Raw genomic sequence first — 13,544 nt, forward strand, 5'->3', positions numbered from 1 at the left:
CTGTGGGAGACAATGTTTGCCCCCCAAACTCACTTGATGGAATTTGGTGCTTATGAGGTTCCCGCAGAAGGAGTGCTGATTTGTATCAGCTGACAGCAACAGATTCCCTGATGTGTCCCACATAACCTGTAAGGAAGGATAGTTTGACGCTTTCAATAGTGTATGAGATCCTTTCATGTCTGGGTATTGACGGCCATCTTTCTTTTACAGCGGGCGTTAGTGATTTTATACCTGATTACCAGCCCTCCCCTATGACTGACTCAGGGCTTAGCTCAAGTTCTACCTCTTCTAGTATCAGCTTAGGAAATAACAGCGCTGCCATTTCCCATCTACACACCACCCTCCTCAATGAGGTCGACATCTCCGTAGAGCAGGATGGAAAAGTCAAAACCCTCATGGAATTCATTACCTCAAGGTAACGTTACAGCTGTCACCATTCTGGCAACATACCTGTGTTAAGTCATTCTTTTTTGTCAGCTACAGTGAACCCTGTTTTTGATTTCTGGTGTGCCACTGATTGGGAATACACACGTTTGTATTGGGTGTAGAAACTTAGAAACTTGGATGCCTCCAAAGACTTTCTCCTGTTGTGCTCACACAGTTATACTGGAGGAGGGCCTCAAGTGTGTCTGGATACCAAGTACCCAAAGAGAATACAGTCTTACCTGAATACATATTCCACTTTCATTAGCTACATTATCAGTCAGTTGTCAAATATTTATTTATGATCGCCTGCTCTTTGCAAGGCACAAGTATAGAAGAAATGGATGGGGAGAAAGAAGGGGGGCTGGTGTCCCACAGCAAGAGAGCGAAACCATCAGGGGCTTGAGAAATAAAGTATTGGAAATGGCGAGTAACCCAGTCTGACTGTAATGCTGAGGGAAAAGTTTCTGGACAAGAAAACTTTGTAGTCCAGGGAGAAGTCAAACTGGAGGGCTCTGAGGCCTCAGCCATAGGCTACAGATCTTTCAAGAAAGCAGACGTTATTGAAAATCCTGGAGCTGGATGGGAAGGGTGAGAAGCACAATTAAAGAAATAGGTTGAGAAAATCAGTCTCGGAGCAATGAACGGGATGAATTAGAGCTGTCAGATACTGGTGGCTACGTGACCACAAAGGAGGTTTTCAGGGCACTTTGGGCCTGAGGTGATACGGGGTTGAACCCTTACTAACCAAGGCGGAAGCCTTGAGAATGCAAAGATGGTTTAAGGAAAGAGTCAACAGGAAACCGTTCTCTCTTAAACTTATGCTGGATCTTCAGCTAGTAAATTATTTCCTTCGCATTGCAATCTAAATACATTCTAGCCTCTCCAAATTATACTGCTGTGACCTATGACACATAAGCAGTTCCCAGTGCTCTTCTCACTTTGTAAAAGTCTGTCATCCTTTCCTACCACCTCTGAGAGAGTCTAACTGTAATGATGGAAGACTGAAATCGCATGTAGCCTGGATCTTCCTCTCCTTGCCGTAGACCATCACATGCTCAAGTACGTAAATAGTAGTCGACTGTGCGACGTGCTGCTATTTGGCTTAGCCCACTACTGTCCTTTCTTATGGCAAATGCACATCTAATGTAACTGTGAGTAAAACCGTTAATGTAAGTTGAAAACCACGGGCATTATGTCTGTTCTCTGTTTTCAGAAAAAGAGGGCCCCTTTGGAACCATGAGGATGTTTCTGCCAAGAATCCTAACATCAAGAGTGCTGAGCAGTTAACTACATTTTTGAAACATGTGGTTTCTGTTTTTAAGCAGTCAAGCTCAGGTATCTTTCATTAAACAGTTCAGATAGTACTTTCAATGAGACTTTTTCATGTGATGCGAAAACTTCTGGTCATGTGTAGCAATGAGTTGACAGTTGAGAAGTCTAAAGTGAAAAGTTTTAGACAGGTCTTCTTTTTGAAGTTATTAGTGATGATGGATAGCTTTTGATTAAAGGAAAATTAAGTTATTCCTTGGAAAATTAAGTTACTCCTTAAAAAATAAGAAAGCCACTTGTGACATTCCAGGGTGCTTCATTTTGTGTGTGGTGGCATAATAAAGTTACAGGGCAGTTGTGTATTATGAAACGATTACATTAAAGGAACATAGATGGAGAGGACAAACTTGAATTCTTTTTTATACAGTCGGCGGCTTCTGTGATCTGAAATCAACACATTCTGAAAGTTACTGTAAAAAAACCGTATCTGTCTAAAGTAGTGGTTCTCAACTAGAGGTGATTTTGCCCCTCGCTTCATGTTTTCTCTCTCCTTCTGCTCCTCTCCCCCACTCATGCCCTCTCTCAAATAAAATAAATAAATACTTTTTTTTTTTTTTTTAAAGATTACAAAACAAGTAAGTAAAATGCAAATGGAGTTTAATGGAAAGAAAAAACATTGCCATAAAGCCTGAGTGCCTGCCCGGTTTGCCAGGCACTGTGCTGGGCACCGGGTTTAAAATGGTTAGCCGCTGATGATAACCCTGCATTCCAAGCAACAAGAACACTTACTTGTTTCCTTTGTCTTCACAGAAGGAATGCATTTGGAACATCATCTTAGTGAAGTTGCTCTACAAACAGCACTTTCTTGTTCTTCTCGACACTATGCTGGGAGATCCTTCCAGATTTTCAGGGCCCTAAAGCAGCCTCTTTCTGCAACTACACTTTCTGATGTTCTCTCCAGACTTGTAGAAACTGTAGGGGATCCGGGAGAAGATGCACAGGTATTGCATTAAATTCGTTCAGCAGCCATTGAGCAGCTACTCATTGTCAAGGACTCATTTGCCAAGTACAGAGCACCGCAGGGCAAGCAAGATAATGGTTACACGGCATTGGCATCAAATGCCAACAAGCAGGCAAAGAATTAAGAAACAAATTTTGTACGTGATACTTAATAACATACTAATCGAATCACATACTTCAGTGCGAATCAGAGAAAGCTTTACATTTACACACACACATACGGCCCACACTTGCATATTATCCTGGGATTTAAATTTAAATGTAGGGGGGCGCCTGGGTGGCTCAGTCGGTTAAGCGTCCGACTTCGGCTCAGGTCACGATCTCGCGGTCCGTGAGTTCAAGCCCCTCGTCGGACTCTAGGCTGATGGCTCAGAGCCTGGAGCCTGCTTCCGATTCTGTGTCTCCCTCTATCTCTGACCCTCCCCGTTCATGCTCTGTCTCTGTCTCAAAAATAAATTAAAAAAATAAATAAATAAATAAATAAATAAATAAATTTAAATGTAGAGTGTTGAGTTGTTAAGGTAAATTAAGTGAAATAATGCAATAGAGAACTTAAGTCTATGCAGACTAATGATTTTATTAACACTGTTCTAGACACTGGGGCTCTGGTAGCAACCAAGTTCCTGGCATTCTGGAGCTCACATTCTGTTGGAGAAATAAGCCTCTAATCCACCACTAATATGTAACACACTTTTATTTAGAGATTATTGCTATGAACATAATAAGGTAGAATAATGGGTTAAGGAGCAGTATGGGAGAGGGAGTTGTTTTATATGTGACCATCTGAGACGGTGAGTTTTAAACACGTACGTAAGTGAAGTGAGTCCTGTGATAATACGGAAGAATATTTCAGGCAGAGAAATAAGAGTAGTGAGTGCAAAGGCCCCGAGGCAGAAGCAACAAGCCTGTTTTTGAGGAACATGAAGCAAACCAGTATGGCTAGTTTATTGGATGGTGTGTCTAGCATCTGAAGATCGATGGGGACAGGTCCAGATTATGTGGGGTCTAGGGAGAGGTGACATTTTACTTGTAAGTGATGGCGAACAGTACTCACAGGCCTTGAGAGGAGGGTGATGGATATAGTTTGTTATTTAAAAAATTCACTCTGGAGGCTAGGTAGAGTCCTCAGGAGGGCAATAGGAGTCATTTAAGAGGCCGTTGTAAAAGTCCACGCTGAAATGGTGGTAGTTTAGCTGACGGGACGCTATGGAAGTGTGGAGGGGGGTCATCAGATTTCAGATATATTTTAAAGTAGTATTTTCAAGACTTGCCAACGGACTTAACTTAGACGTGAGAGAAAGAAACAAAAATGACTCGTAGATTTTTGGCCTAAGCAATTTTGGGTGGATCGTGGTGCCATTATAACCATTAGTTTGAGGAGTTTTCATCAATCAGCAAGATCATGTTGCTCAAGAGTTTAATCATTTTGTAATGTTAATGTTGAGTTTGTTCTAATTTTAAATCTCCTCGGGAAGTCCATTCTAATTTCCTTTTTGTCCAAAGCGTAATGAATTAAGACCTGCCTTTTCTCCTAGGGGTTTGTGATCGAACTCCTGCTCACATTGGAGTCTGCGATTGACACTTTGGCCGAAACCATGAAGCATTACGATCTTCTTTCTGCCCTTTCTCAGTAAGAATTGCATCCAGGCGAACTGTACATTCGTATACAGAACTGCCATAGCTGAATACGCAGAACCATAACGTTAAGTTATCCTAATATTGCTGGTGGGAATGATACCAAAACATTCCGATGGACCAGCAGTGGGAAAAGGAGCCTCGGACAGGGAGCCCATGAGAAAAGTCCCAGCGCTCTGTGTGGCGGTGGTGTTCTTGCAATGGCCCGGTCAGGGGTCCTTCTGCTGCCGCGTGACTCGGCTTCAGCCTCACTGCCCGGCTCCGTTCCCGCTGCGCTCGACATCCCCTTGCCCCACAGCAGGCCGGCCCCCTCCTGACTCACACCTTCCACAAATTGCTCCTCTCCTCCAGCTTTCTCTTCCTTGCACCTCCTGAATCGATTTATCCTTCAAGACCCATCTCGGATGTTTCTAACTCCCCGAGGGCAGCGCTATACTTACTCCATTTTGGGGGTTCCCACGGTGTTTTCTTCATATTTGAATAAAGCAAGGAACAAGCAGTAAAGTTTTACATACCCATCTCCCCCAGCAGACTTCGGTATTCCTAGCTTTTCCATACTCCTGGCACATACAGGAAGCATTCTGTCATTATTTTTAAATCTGTGATAATTGGATGTGAGGGAGGAGAAATCAAACATACATTTTTGAGCTTGATTTGGGGGCGGGGGGGTGGCGGGTAAAGAGTGTGCATTAACAGAAATAAGGATATGGGGACCATCAAGTTTGGGGAGAAGACAAATGAGGTCTGCTTTGGATGTAATGTTCACTAAATCCCAGAGCTGAAGGTGGTCAGTGATAACGGTAGCAGAATTTTCACTTCAAATGAAACGCCGTCCAACTCACAGGAAACAGTTGGCCACAGCAGGAAAGAGACTGTTGTACATTTTGCTTTAATATGGAGGAAAGGGCTGAAATTTGATGAAGCGAAGTCAGATACTGAAACATAATTTGTCCTGGTAACAGTTACTGGTTTTTTTCAGTGTCTTTGAGAGTAAATAATGTAGCCAAAGAAGCGATTGTACATGCATTTATTTTCCTTTCTTTTTTTTTATTTTTTTTGTAAAGAACCTCATACCATGATCCTCTAATGGGAAACAAGTATGCAGCTAACAGGAAAAGCACTGGACAACTCAATCTAAGCACAAGTCCCATTAACAGCAGCAGTTATTTGGGATATAACAGTAATGCAAGAAGTAACTCTTTGAGATTAAGTTTAATTGGTGACCGAAGAGGTGACCGGCGGAGGAGTAACACACTGGACATAATGGATGGACGGATAAACCATAGCAATAGTTTAGCAAGGACTAGAAGCCTTTCCTCCCTGCGAGAGAAAGGCATGTATGACGTGCAGTCCCCTACTGAGCCTGCCAACTTGATGGCCACCATTTTTTGGATAGCAGCATCGCTATTAGAATCGGATTACGAATATGAATACCTCCTGGCTCTCAGGCTTCTCAACAAACTGCTTATCCATTTGCCTTTGGATAAATCAGAGAGTCGAGAGAAGATTGAAAATGTACAAAGCAAATTGAAATGGAGTAACTTCCCAGGCCTTCAGCAGCTCTTCCTTAAGGGTTTTACCTCAGTATCTACACAAGAGATGACCGTGCACCTCCTCAGTAAACTCATCGCCGTCTCCAAGCACACGTTGGTGGATCCTTCCCAGTTGTCAGGTGATGTTAACAGAATTGCACCAGCTCTCTGCTTTCTAGTGTAGTGAAATGTAAACTAATCATTTGTTTTGAACTCTAATTTCTGCTTTTCCACAAACAATCATGGGTTGCTGCTGCTGCTGTTGTTATTGTTGTTGTTGTTGTTGTTGTTGTTGTTTTTAATATGTGAGATAGCTTAAATTCTTTGGTAAAAGCGAAAAAAAAAAGAAAGAAAGCATTTAGAAGATCAGGCACTCCAGGAAATAAAAAGAAAATGGTTTCCGTGAACCATTAAAAAAAAATACCTTGAATTTTTTAAATAATGTGCAATAAAAATTGGTTATTGTTTGCTTTTTTTTTGATAGGCTTTCCTCTTAACATCCTTTGCTTATTGCCTCACTTAATCCAGCATTTTGACAGCCCAACTCAGTTTTGCAAAGAAACAGCTAGTCGAATAGCAAAGGTAAGCAAATGTTACGCTGAAAGATAAACGCTAGCGGGAAATTTCTCTGGAGTTTACCTTAAAGGGGGGAATCTCTTAAAAATCTTTTACCGTCACTTCCGCTGTGAATTTCACATCTTTTTATTCTTTTCCTCCATATAAAGGAGTTTTGCAGTCATGATGTAAGCTACCACTGTTCAAATCACAGTGAATAAAATTATTTGTTTAGAGTAAAGCTCCGCTGAGTCTGAGTCTTTTTCGGTTCCCTTTCCCTACTTTTGTCTTCTGCTTCTCTATCAGTTTCCAATTCATTCCTTTGTTCACCACCAGATATTTGCTGAGCACTGGGTTAGGTGCCAGAAATGCAGTGATAATCAAAGCAGACACAGTACTTGCCCCTGTGGGCCTTACACTAGGGGTATAATAGTAGACAGGGGCCATAGAGTCTGTCTGATAAGTGCAGTGAAAGGACAGTACTCTCGGGGCACAGAAAGCAACAGTCCGCCTAGAGGAGATCCTCTCAAAGCCGACACTGCAGACTGAATAGGAGTAACCAAACTAAGATCCCTGGATGAGAAACAAGGAACGACAGGGCCGAGGGTAGAAGTTTTCCAGGCATGAGAAATTGCATGTGCAAAGGCCCTGAGAAGAAGAGGGCAAAACACATTTTGTGGCTCCGAAAGTTCTCTCTTCTTTTATTTTTGCCTTTTTTTTCTTTAAACATTCTCTTCGTCTCTCTTTGCTGGCTTCATCCTCTCCCCTTCCTTATTTGGCTCTTTCCCTCCCATTGTTTCTGAAACAGGAACGTAGCTATTTTTAAGTCATCTGTTAACATTTGCTCGAAAGTGTTAGAGCTCTTGATCAGACTTTTAAAAAAGATGATCTTTAAAAATAATTTCCTCTCAAGAAAAATAACCCAAATAACTTGCCTTCTGCTTAAACTTAATTCTTAATTGTCTTTCTTTTCTTTCTTCTTTCTTTCTTTCTTTCTTTCTTTCTTTCTTTCTTTCTTCTTTTTTTGTCAGTTAATGAGTCTTAGGACAAAAGGCTTTAACAACTGAAAATATAGACAGTTATAAGAAGGAGTTCTATAAATTTACAAGTCCTGTACATACAGCAGGAAATTAAGTGAACTGGGGGAGAGGAGTATAAGATAGCAGTATAAGATAAGCTAGCTAAAGCAGGGGTAGGAAAAGCAGAGAAATCTTCAACAGAAGGGAATAAGCAAGTAAAATTCCCTGGAAGAGCTTTTTCTGTAAGCAGCCCTTTAAAAGCTGAGGGTTATTTAACAAAAGTAACACAGCAGTAAGGGGAAAGAGCAAGCATGCAGAAAGCCAGGTAAAACACCCACTTCCCCAGTGCCCAAATCCCATGACTGGTAAGTGCAGATCTCTCCCCGGGTTATCCCAGCCCAATTAATCACATTAAGAGTCACAAAACTAGAAACCTTTTGGTATCTTGATAGATAATATTTAATAAGTGGCAAGATCATATGTAATAAAATATGCTGTTGAATCCATCCCTCAGTAAATTTCTAAATTAGATAGGGAGAGATTTTTAACATAATCATTTTAAAAGCATGTATTTTTAAAAAAAGAGCCATTATTATAGTTAGTGGAAACATCTTAATTTTGAAAAGGATTGCCCTAAACACCCAACAACACATATTTGCCTAATGAGGTCTGAAAGTGGTACAAAATAGTTTATTAAAATACCTTTCCTTTTAGTATCCTAACGATACATCATTAGAAAAATGTTGTAAAGATGTATTTTTTTTTTCACGAGAGATAAGAAAGAACATATAAAGGGGAAAAAAGTATATTGGCTTACTTTGGGATTTCAAAAAATAAAAAGCATGAATCCTATCATCAGGGAAGTAGAGTAGGAGCATTTAGAATGGCAGGTGACACTTCCCGTCTGAGAACTTCCTGCTGAATGCTGGCATAAGAGAAGAACTCAGCCCAGCCCAGCCCGAAGGATGTGGGCACCCCTCAGAGGGTCAGGCCTCTGCCGTCTTGACCAGGGCAAAGCACAGAAAAGTCCCAGATACCTTTTTGTTTCTAAGAAATCAAACATGGCTTTGTGTGCGTCATAAATTGTCGTTAAGTCTGTTTTCTTCCTGTTGAGCAGCACACAAAGGTTCCTTCCCTCGGCTTTCAGCAACCTGCAGGATGTGAATTAAATGGATTCCTTAATTATTCTCTCACTTAAACTGTTGAGAGCAATTTTCTGCCATTATGTGCTTCCTCATTATGCAAATATCCCTAGTTCTGTTTGTGCCCTTGGAGAGCACAGGATTTCAAAGCGAGGCAACACTTAGGACAAATATTGTCCTTTTAAGCTATTCATTATGGCAAAAAATAGTATGCTAAAAATGTTTGCTTATAAGACAGTCTTTTGAAGTCATATTTTAACCTGGTAATTCAAAATTTCCAAAATTAAATCCAGATTTAGCCATTTTCTTTAAAATTACACAGCATACATTCCTAGGAATTTTCTTCCTTTTCAATTAAAGGTTTTTAAAAATCATGCTTTAATGCAACTCTTTGTCTTGGGGTCTTGAGTTCAGGCCCCCCATAGCATGTAGAGGTTAAACAAATAAAAAGATCATGCTTTAAAAACCTATTTTTTTAAGAACATAAGAATCCTAGAAGGATTTTTCAGGAAGATACACACTTTAAAATTTTACTTTACAGAAATTACTTTAATGGGGCACCTGGGCGGCTGAGTCGGTTCAGCATCCAGCTCCTGATTTTGGCTCAGGTCACGCATGATCCCTGGGTCGTGGGATGGAGCCCTGCTTATGATTCTCTGTCTCTCCCTCTGCCCCTCTCCCTGCTCACATTCTCTTTTTCTAAAAAAAATCAAAAAGAACTTATTTTAAAATATAAAAACTATTCCTAAAAAATAACAAATGGTGAAATGATAAAATTATGTGATTTAAAAAAATAGATGATTAATTATATTTTGAAATACAAATGAGAAACATAAATTTATTTTCTTCCTAGTGTATGTTTTATAGGTAAAAGGGTAATACATGAAGCTAACTACTTTAAATAATTTTATTAAGCAGCTTTTAAGTTACTTTTCGTGGTCTTCACAGCCTTACATATCTTCATATTTCAGGTCTATCCAATGATAATGTCCTCATGATGAATCAAAGTAATAGTTATATTCATCTGAAAGTTGAAAAATATATGTATTTTAAAAGGTAATTTTCTGCAGTTGACCTTGAACAACACAGGGGTTATGGGCACCAACCCCCCCCCCCCCGCACAGTTGAAAATCACATATGACTTTTTACTCCCCCAAAACATAATTACTAATATCCTACTGTTGACTGTAAGCCCTACCAATAACACAAACAGGTCAATTAACACATATTTTGTATACTATATGTATACTGTATTCTTACAATAAAGTAAGCTAGAGCAAAGAAAATGTTACTAAGAAAATCATAAGAAGAGAAAATAGGCTTACAGTACTGTACTATACTTACCGAAAAGAATCCACATATAAGTGGACCCACACAGTTAAATCCCATGTTGTTGAAGGGTCAACCATACTTTCTTTAATAAATGCTCTAGGTTTGGGGTGCCTGGGTGGCTCAGTCAGTTGAGCCTCCGATTTCAGCTCAGGTCATGATCTCACTCACCCTTGTGGGTTCCAGCCCTGCGTTGGGCTCTGTGCTGACAGCTCAGAGCCTGGAGCCTGCTTCGGATTCTGTGTCTCCCTCTCTCTGCTCGTCCCCTGCTTGCACTCTGTCTCTCTCAAAAATAAATAAACATAAAAAAATTTTTAAATAAATAAATAAATGTTCTAGGTTTGTGAAAATACATAACAAAACATCAATTAGATGGTAGAATAAATGAGGAAAATGAAAAACGGAAAAGTAGACGGTATTTCAGGGACAGCTCTGTGATAGGTGGGAATGAAAGAGTAGTGTGGCCCTTTCCCCAGTTCTGCATTATTCAGGTGCCCCCCAGAGCAGACTAAGGAACATCCTCACCAGTAACTCAGGGAACAAGCAAACAAGGTACATGTGATCAGTAAGATCCTCCCAAACATTTTTGTTTTTTAATGTTTATTTTTGAGAGAGAGACAGAGCAAGCATGAGCAGGGGAGGGGCAGAGAGAGGGAGAGACAGAAAATCCCAAACAGGCTCCACGTTGTCAACGCAAAGTGTGATATTGGGCTCGATCCCATGAACGTCCTGAGCCGAAGTTGGACATTCAACCGACTAAGCCACCCAGGCATCCCCCACAAACATTTATGGATTCAGTTTCCATAATGTTGTATCAAACAAATTCTAGGAGGTCAATACATTTTGAAGTGACATTAAATTACTGGCCAAGGACCTTAGGAGCTTATTTCCTGAAGAGCAGTTTGGGGTCTATCCTACAGGTTGTCTGTCATTCACTGCAGGTACAGGACTTAGCTCTATCAGAGCTCCCGTAGAGTCTTTTGAATATGTCACACATGTGAGCGGCTCTGCAGTTGACTGCTCCCCTGAAGGGGTGGGGAGGGGGGCACAGGGAAGGGAAGGTCTGGGGCTGGTCCCAACCTGGCTGCAAACTCCTCAGTGGAGACTGCCTGTTCCGTTATTGTGCACTGAACCATGCAGGGATTTTACAAAACAGTTATAAAATGATATGTAGCATTTACAAAACTATGTAGGGGTTTTACCAAAGGCAGTTTTACAGAGCCTCAGGAATACCTTGTGCTTTTTTTCCTCTTTTCTTGTCCTCTCTTACTTAACTTTTCTACTGGATTAAAATAAAATGCGTTAAAGCTTCAACACCTACCTCTAAATTTTTTAATAAATACATTTAGTATAAAATCAAGTTTAAACCTTAAATTGCCTTTATTTGGGGTGAATGACACTATTTTCTTTGTTTTTTAGGTGTGTGCAGAAGAGAAATGCCCAGCGCTGGTCAATCTGGCTCACATGATGAGTTTGTATAGTACACACACATATTCCAGAGACTGTTCTAACTGGATCAACGTAGTATGTAGATATCTGCATGATTCCTTCTCAGATACTACATTTAATCTTGTGACTTATCTTGCAGAGGTAAATTTATCAAAAAAAAAAAAAAATGTAATTTTTTTAACTGTGGCAAAATTTTCATGTAGATTTATTTCTAGAAGCAGTACTGATACTAATTAATCTTTAAATTGTGTTTGAAAGTGAATACAGATAACATTTTTTAAAAGTAAAATATGGGTAATTCCTTTCCAGTATAAAGAAAGTATAAAGCATACTTTCAAGTATAAAGGGTTTTTTTGTTTTAATTTTCATTTTCAGTGTTTATTTTCTCATTCACTGTCCTCAAGTAATATCAACTCAAAATAAGATAAACTTTACCTTTTATTTAAAATATTAAATAAATATATTAACACTTAAATATATTTTCATATTCACTGTCCTTAAGTGACATAAAACTCAAAATAATGTAAACTACACCTTTATTTCAACTAAGAAATGGGTTTTCAGTGGTCTTGATCCTAGAGAATGGTTATAATTTTTTGTTTGTGAAAAATTAGTTCTTGACTGTGAAATCCTTTCTAGAATAAAATGGCGTGCAAAGGCATTTTTGCTGGGTAAGTTCTTATTTTGATAATATGTTTGCTCCCTGATCTAAGATATGATTTGAGTGGCTAAAGATGGAATTACAAAAACACTAGCCCTACAATATCATAAAAAGTTAATATCAGGGTGCCTGGGTGGCTCAGTTGGTTGAGCAGCCAACTCTTGATATCGGCTCAGGTCGTGATCTCCCAGTCACGAGATCAAGGCCTACATTTATTTGACTCCAGGCTAAGCATGGAGCCTCCCTGGGATTCTCTCTCTCCCTCACTTTCTATACCCCTGCTCGCATGCACTCTGTCTCTCAAAAGAAATGAACATTTTTTTGAAAAAGTTAATTTGGTTGGTGAGAAAGTAACTTCATGCCTAAAAAATAAATTATTGAGTAGATAATCCACAAAGAATCTCAAAAGGAAGAAATTCCTACTCACTAAAAATTTTTGTCCGCTTATAATAAAGTGATACCTTCCTTTTTAAAAACTGACCTCTAAAAATTAACCCTAAAACACTGTATAAACTTAAAAAATTATTCATAACTCAATAGGTATTTTAAATATGGCTGAAAACACTATTTAACAGCTATATCCCTGATGTTGATATAGAACACAGAATGCTTTAGGACTATCATAAAAACCAGTTTCGGACTGGTGTGCATTTTTAAGGTGTTGGTTTGATAGGTTTGCTCCCATCAACCTTACATTTAAGAGAGCTGATGATGGCAGAGAGCGGTGCCTGGCTGGCTCAGTAAGTGGAGCACGCAACTCTTGATCTCGGGTTTGTGAGTTCGAGGCCCACATTGGGTATAGAGATTACTTTAAAAAAATAAAAAATCTTAAAAAAAAAAAAAAAGGTGAACTGACGATGTGAACTGTGTGACAGCTTTCTAACCTGAATAAATACAGGTCTCTAGGTTTATCTTACACCCTTAGGACAATAGCCGACATAAAACCAAGGGCAACTTCCTAAGCCTGTTCTTATCGGCTTTGAGTTTATGCTCCTTAGACCAGCTTCACGTTGGTGCCACCATCAAGCTCACCACTAAGGTAGCACTGCTTCTCCAATCATGGGGTCATGAAGTCTGGAACTGGCACAGGACAGCCTGTATATACCTCGTGTGGTGACATTTTTTCACTCTATAGAGAGAATGCTTTGCCCCAAATGTTACTCTCCTTGTTTTATTATTATTGTTAATTCTGAAATTATTCCTAACAACAGTACTGAAACTAGTTGTGTATATTTAGAACCACATATATTTAATTGTCCTGCAAACAATATAAAGTAGATAGTGTGATTATTATTTAAAAAAAAATCATGGCTCAGAGGTTAAGAAACTTGTCTAAGATCACATAGTTAACAAGTGGCTGTTATGAATGGTTTGGGGATAGTTATTCTTTGGTGATGGTGGTATGATGGTTTTTTTCTTAACCTAGAATAAGTGGTGTTTAACTCAAATTAGCTCAGGAAATGAAGGAAAACACTAAGATTAAGATAAAAATAATTATCTATTGATC

The 13,544-nt window shown here is 39.5% G+C and overlaps 1 protein-coding gene across 9 annotated transcripts in view; it reads left to right on the forward strand.

Annotated features, from left to right (window-relative positions):
* Window positions 1-13,544, forward strand: part of FRYL (FRY like transcription coactivator) — a 267,508-nt gene that overhangs the window by 211,333 nt on the left and 42,631 nt on the right. For all 9 annotated transcript variants that reach the window (XR_008296329.1, XM_053217387.1, XM_053217385.1 and 6 more), the window contains 7 exons: window positions 211-415; window positions 1,640-1,761; window positions 2,506-2,696; window positions 4,251-4,345; window positions 5,415-6,022; window positions 6,367-6,464; window positions 11,347-11,517. Coding sequence is in view for 8 of the 9 variants with exons in the window: in XM_053217387.1 (XP_053073362.1) it covers window positions 211-415; window positions 1,640-1,761; window positions 2,506-2,696; window positions 4,251-4,345; window positions 5,415-6,022; window positions 6,367-6,464; window positions 11,347-11,517 (1,490 nt within the window). In the remaining variant the exon portion in view is untranslated. The remainder of the gene's footprint in view (window positions 1-210; window positions 416-1,639; window positions 1,762-2,505; window positions 2,697-4,250; window positions 4,346-5,414; window positions 6,023-6,366; window positions 6,465-11,346; window positions 11,518-13,544) is intronic.

The sequence above is a fragment of the Acinonyx jubatus genome, chromosome B1 (genome assembly GCF_027475565.1).
Source record: "Acinonyx jubatus isolate Ajub_Pintada_27869175 chromosome B1, VMU_Ajub_asm_v1.0, whole genome shotgun sequence".
Taxonomy (NCBI): domain Eukaryota; kingdom Metazoa; phylum Chordata; class Mammalia; order Carnivora; family Felidae; genus Acinonyx; species Acinonyx jubatus.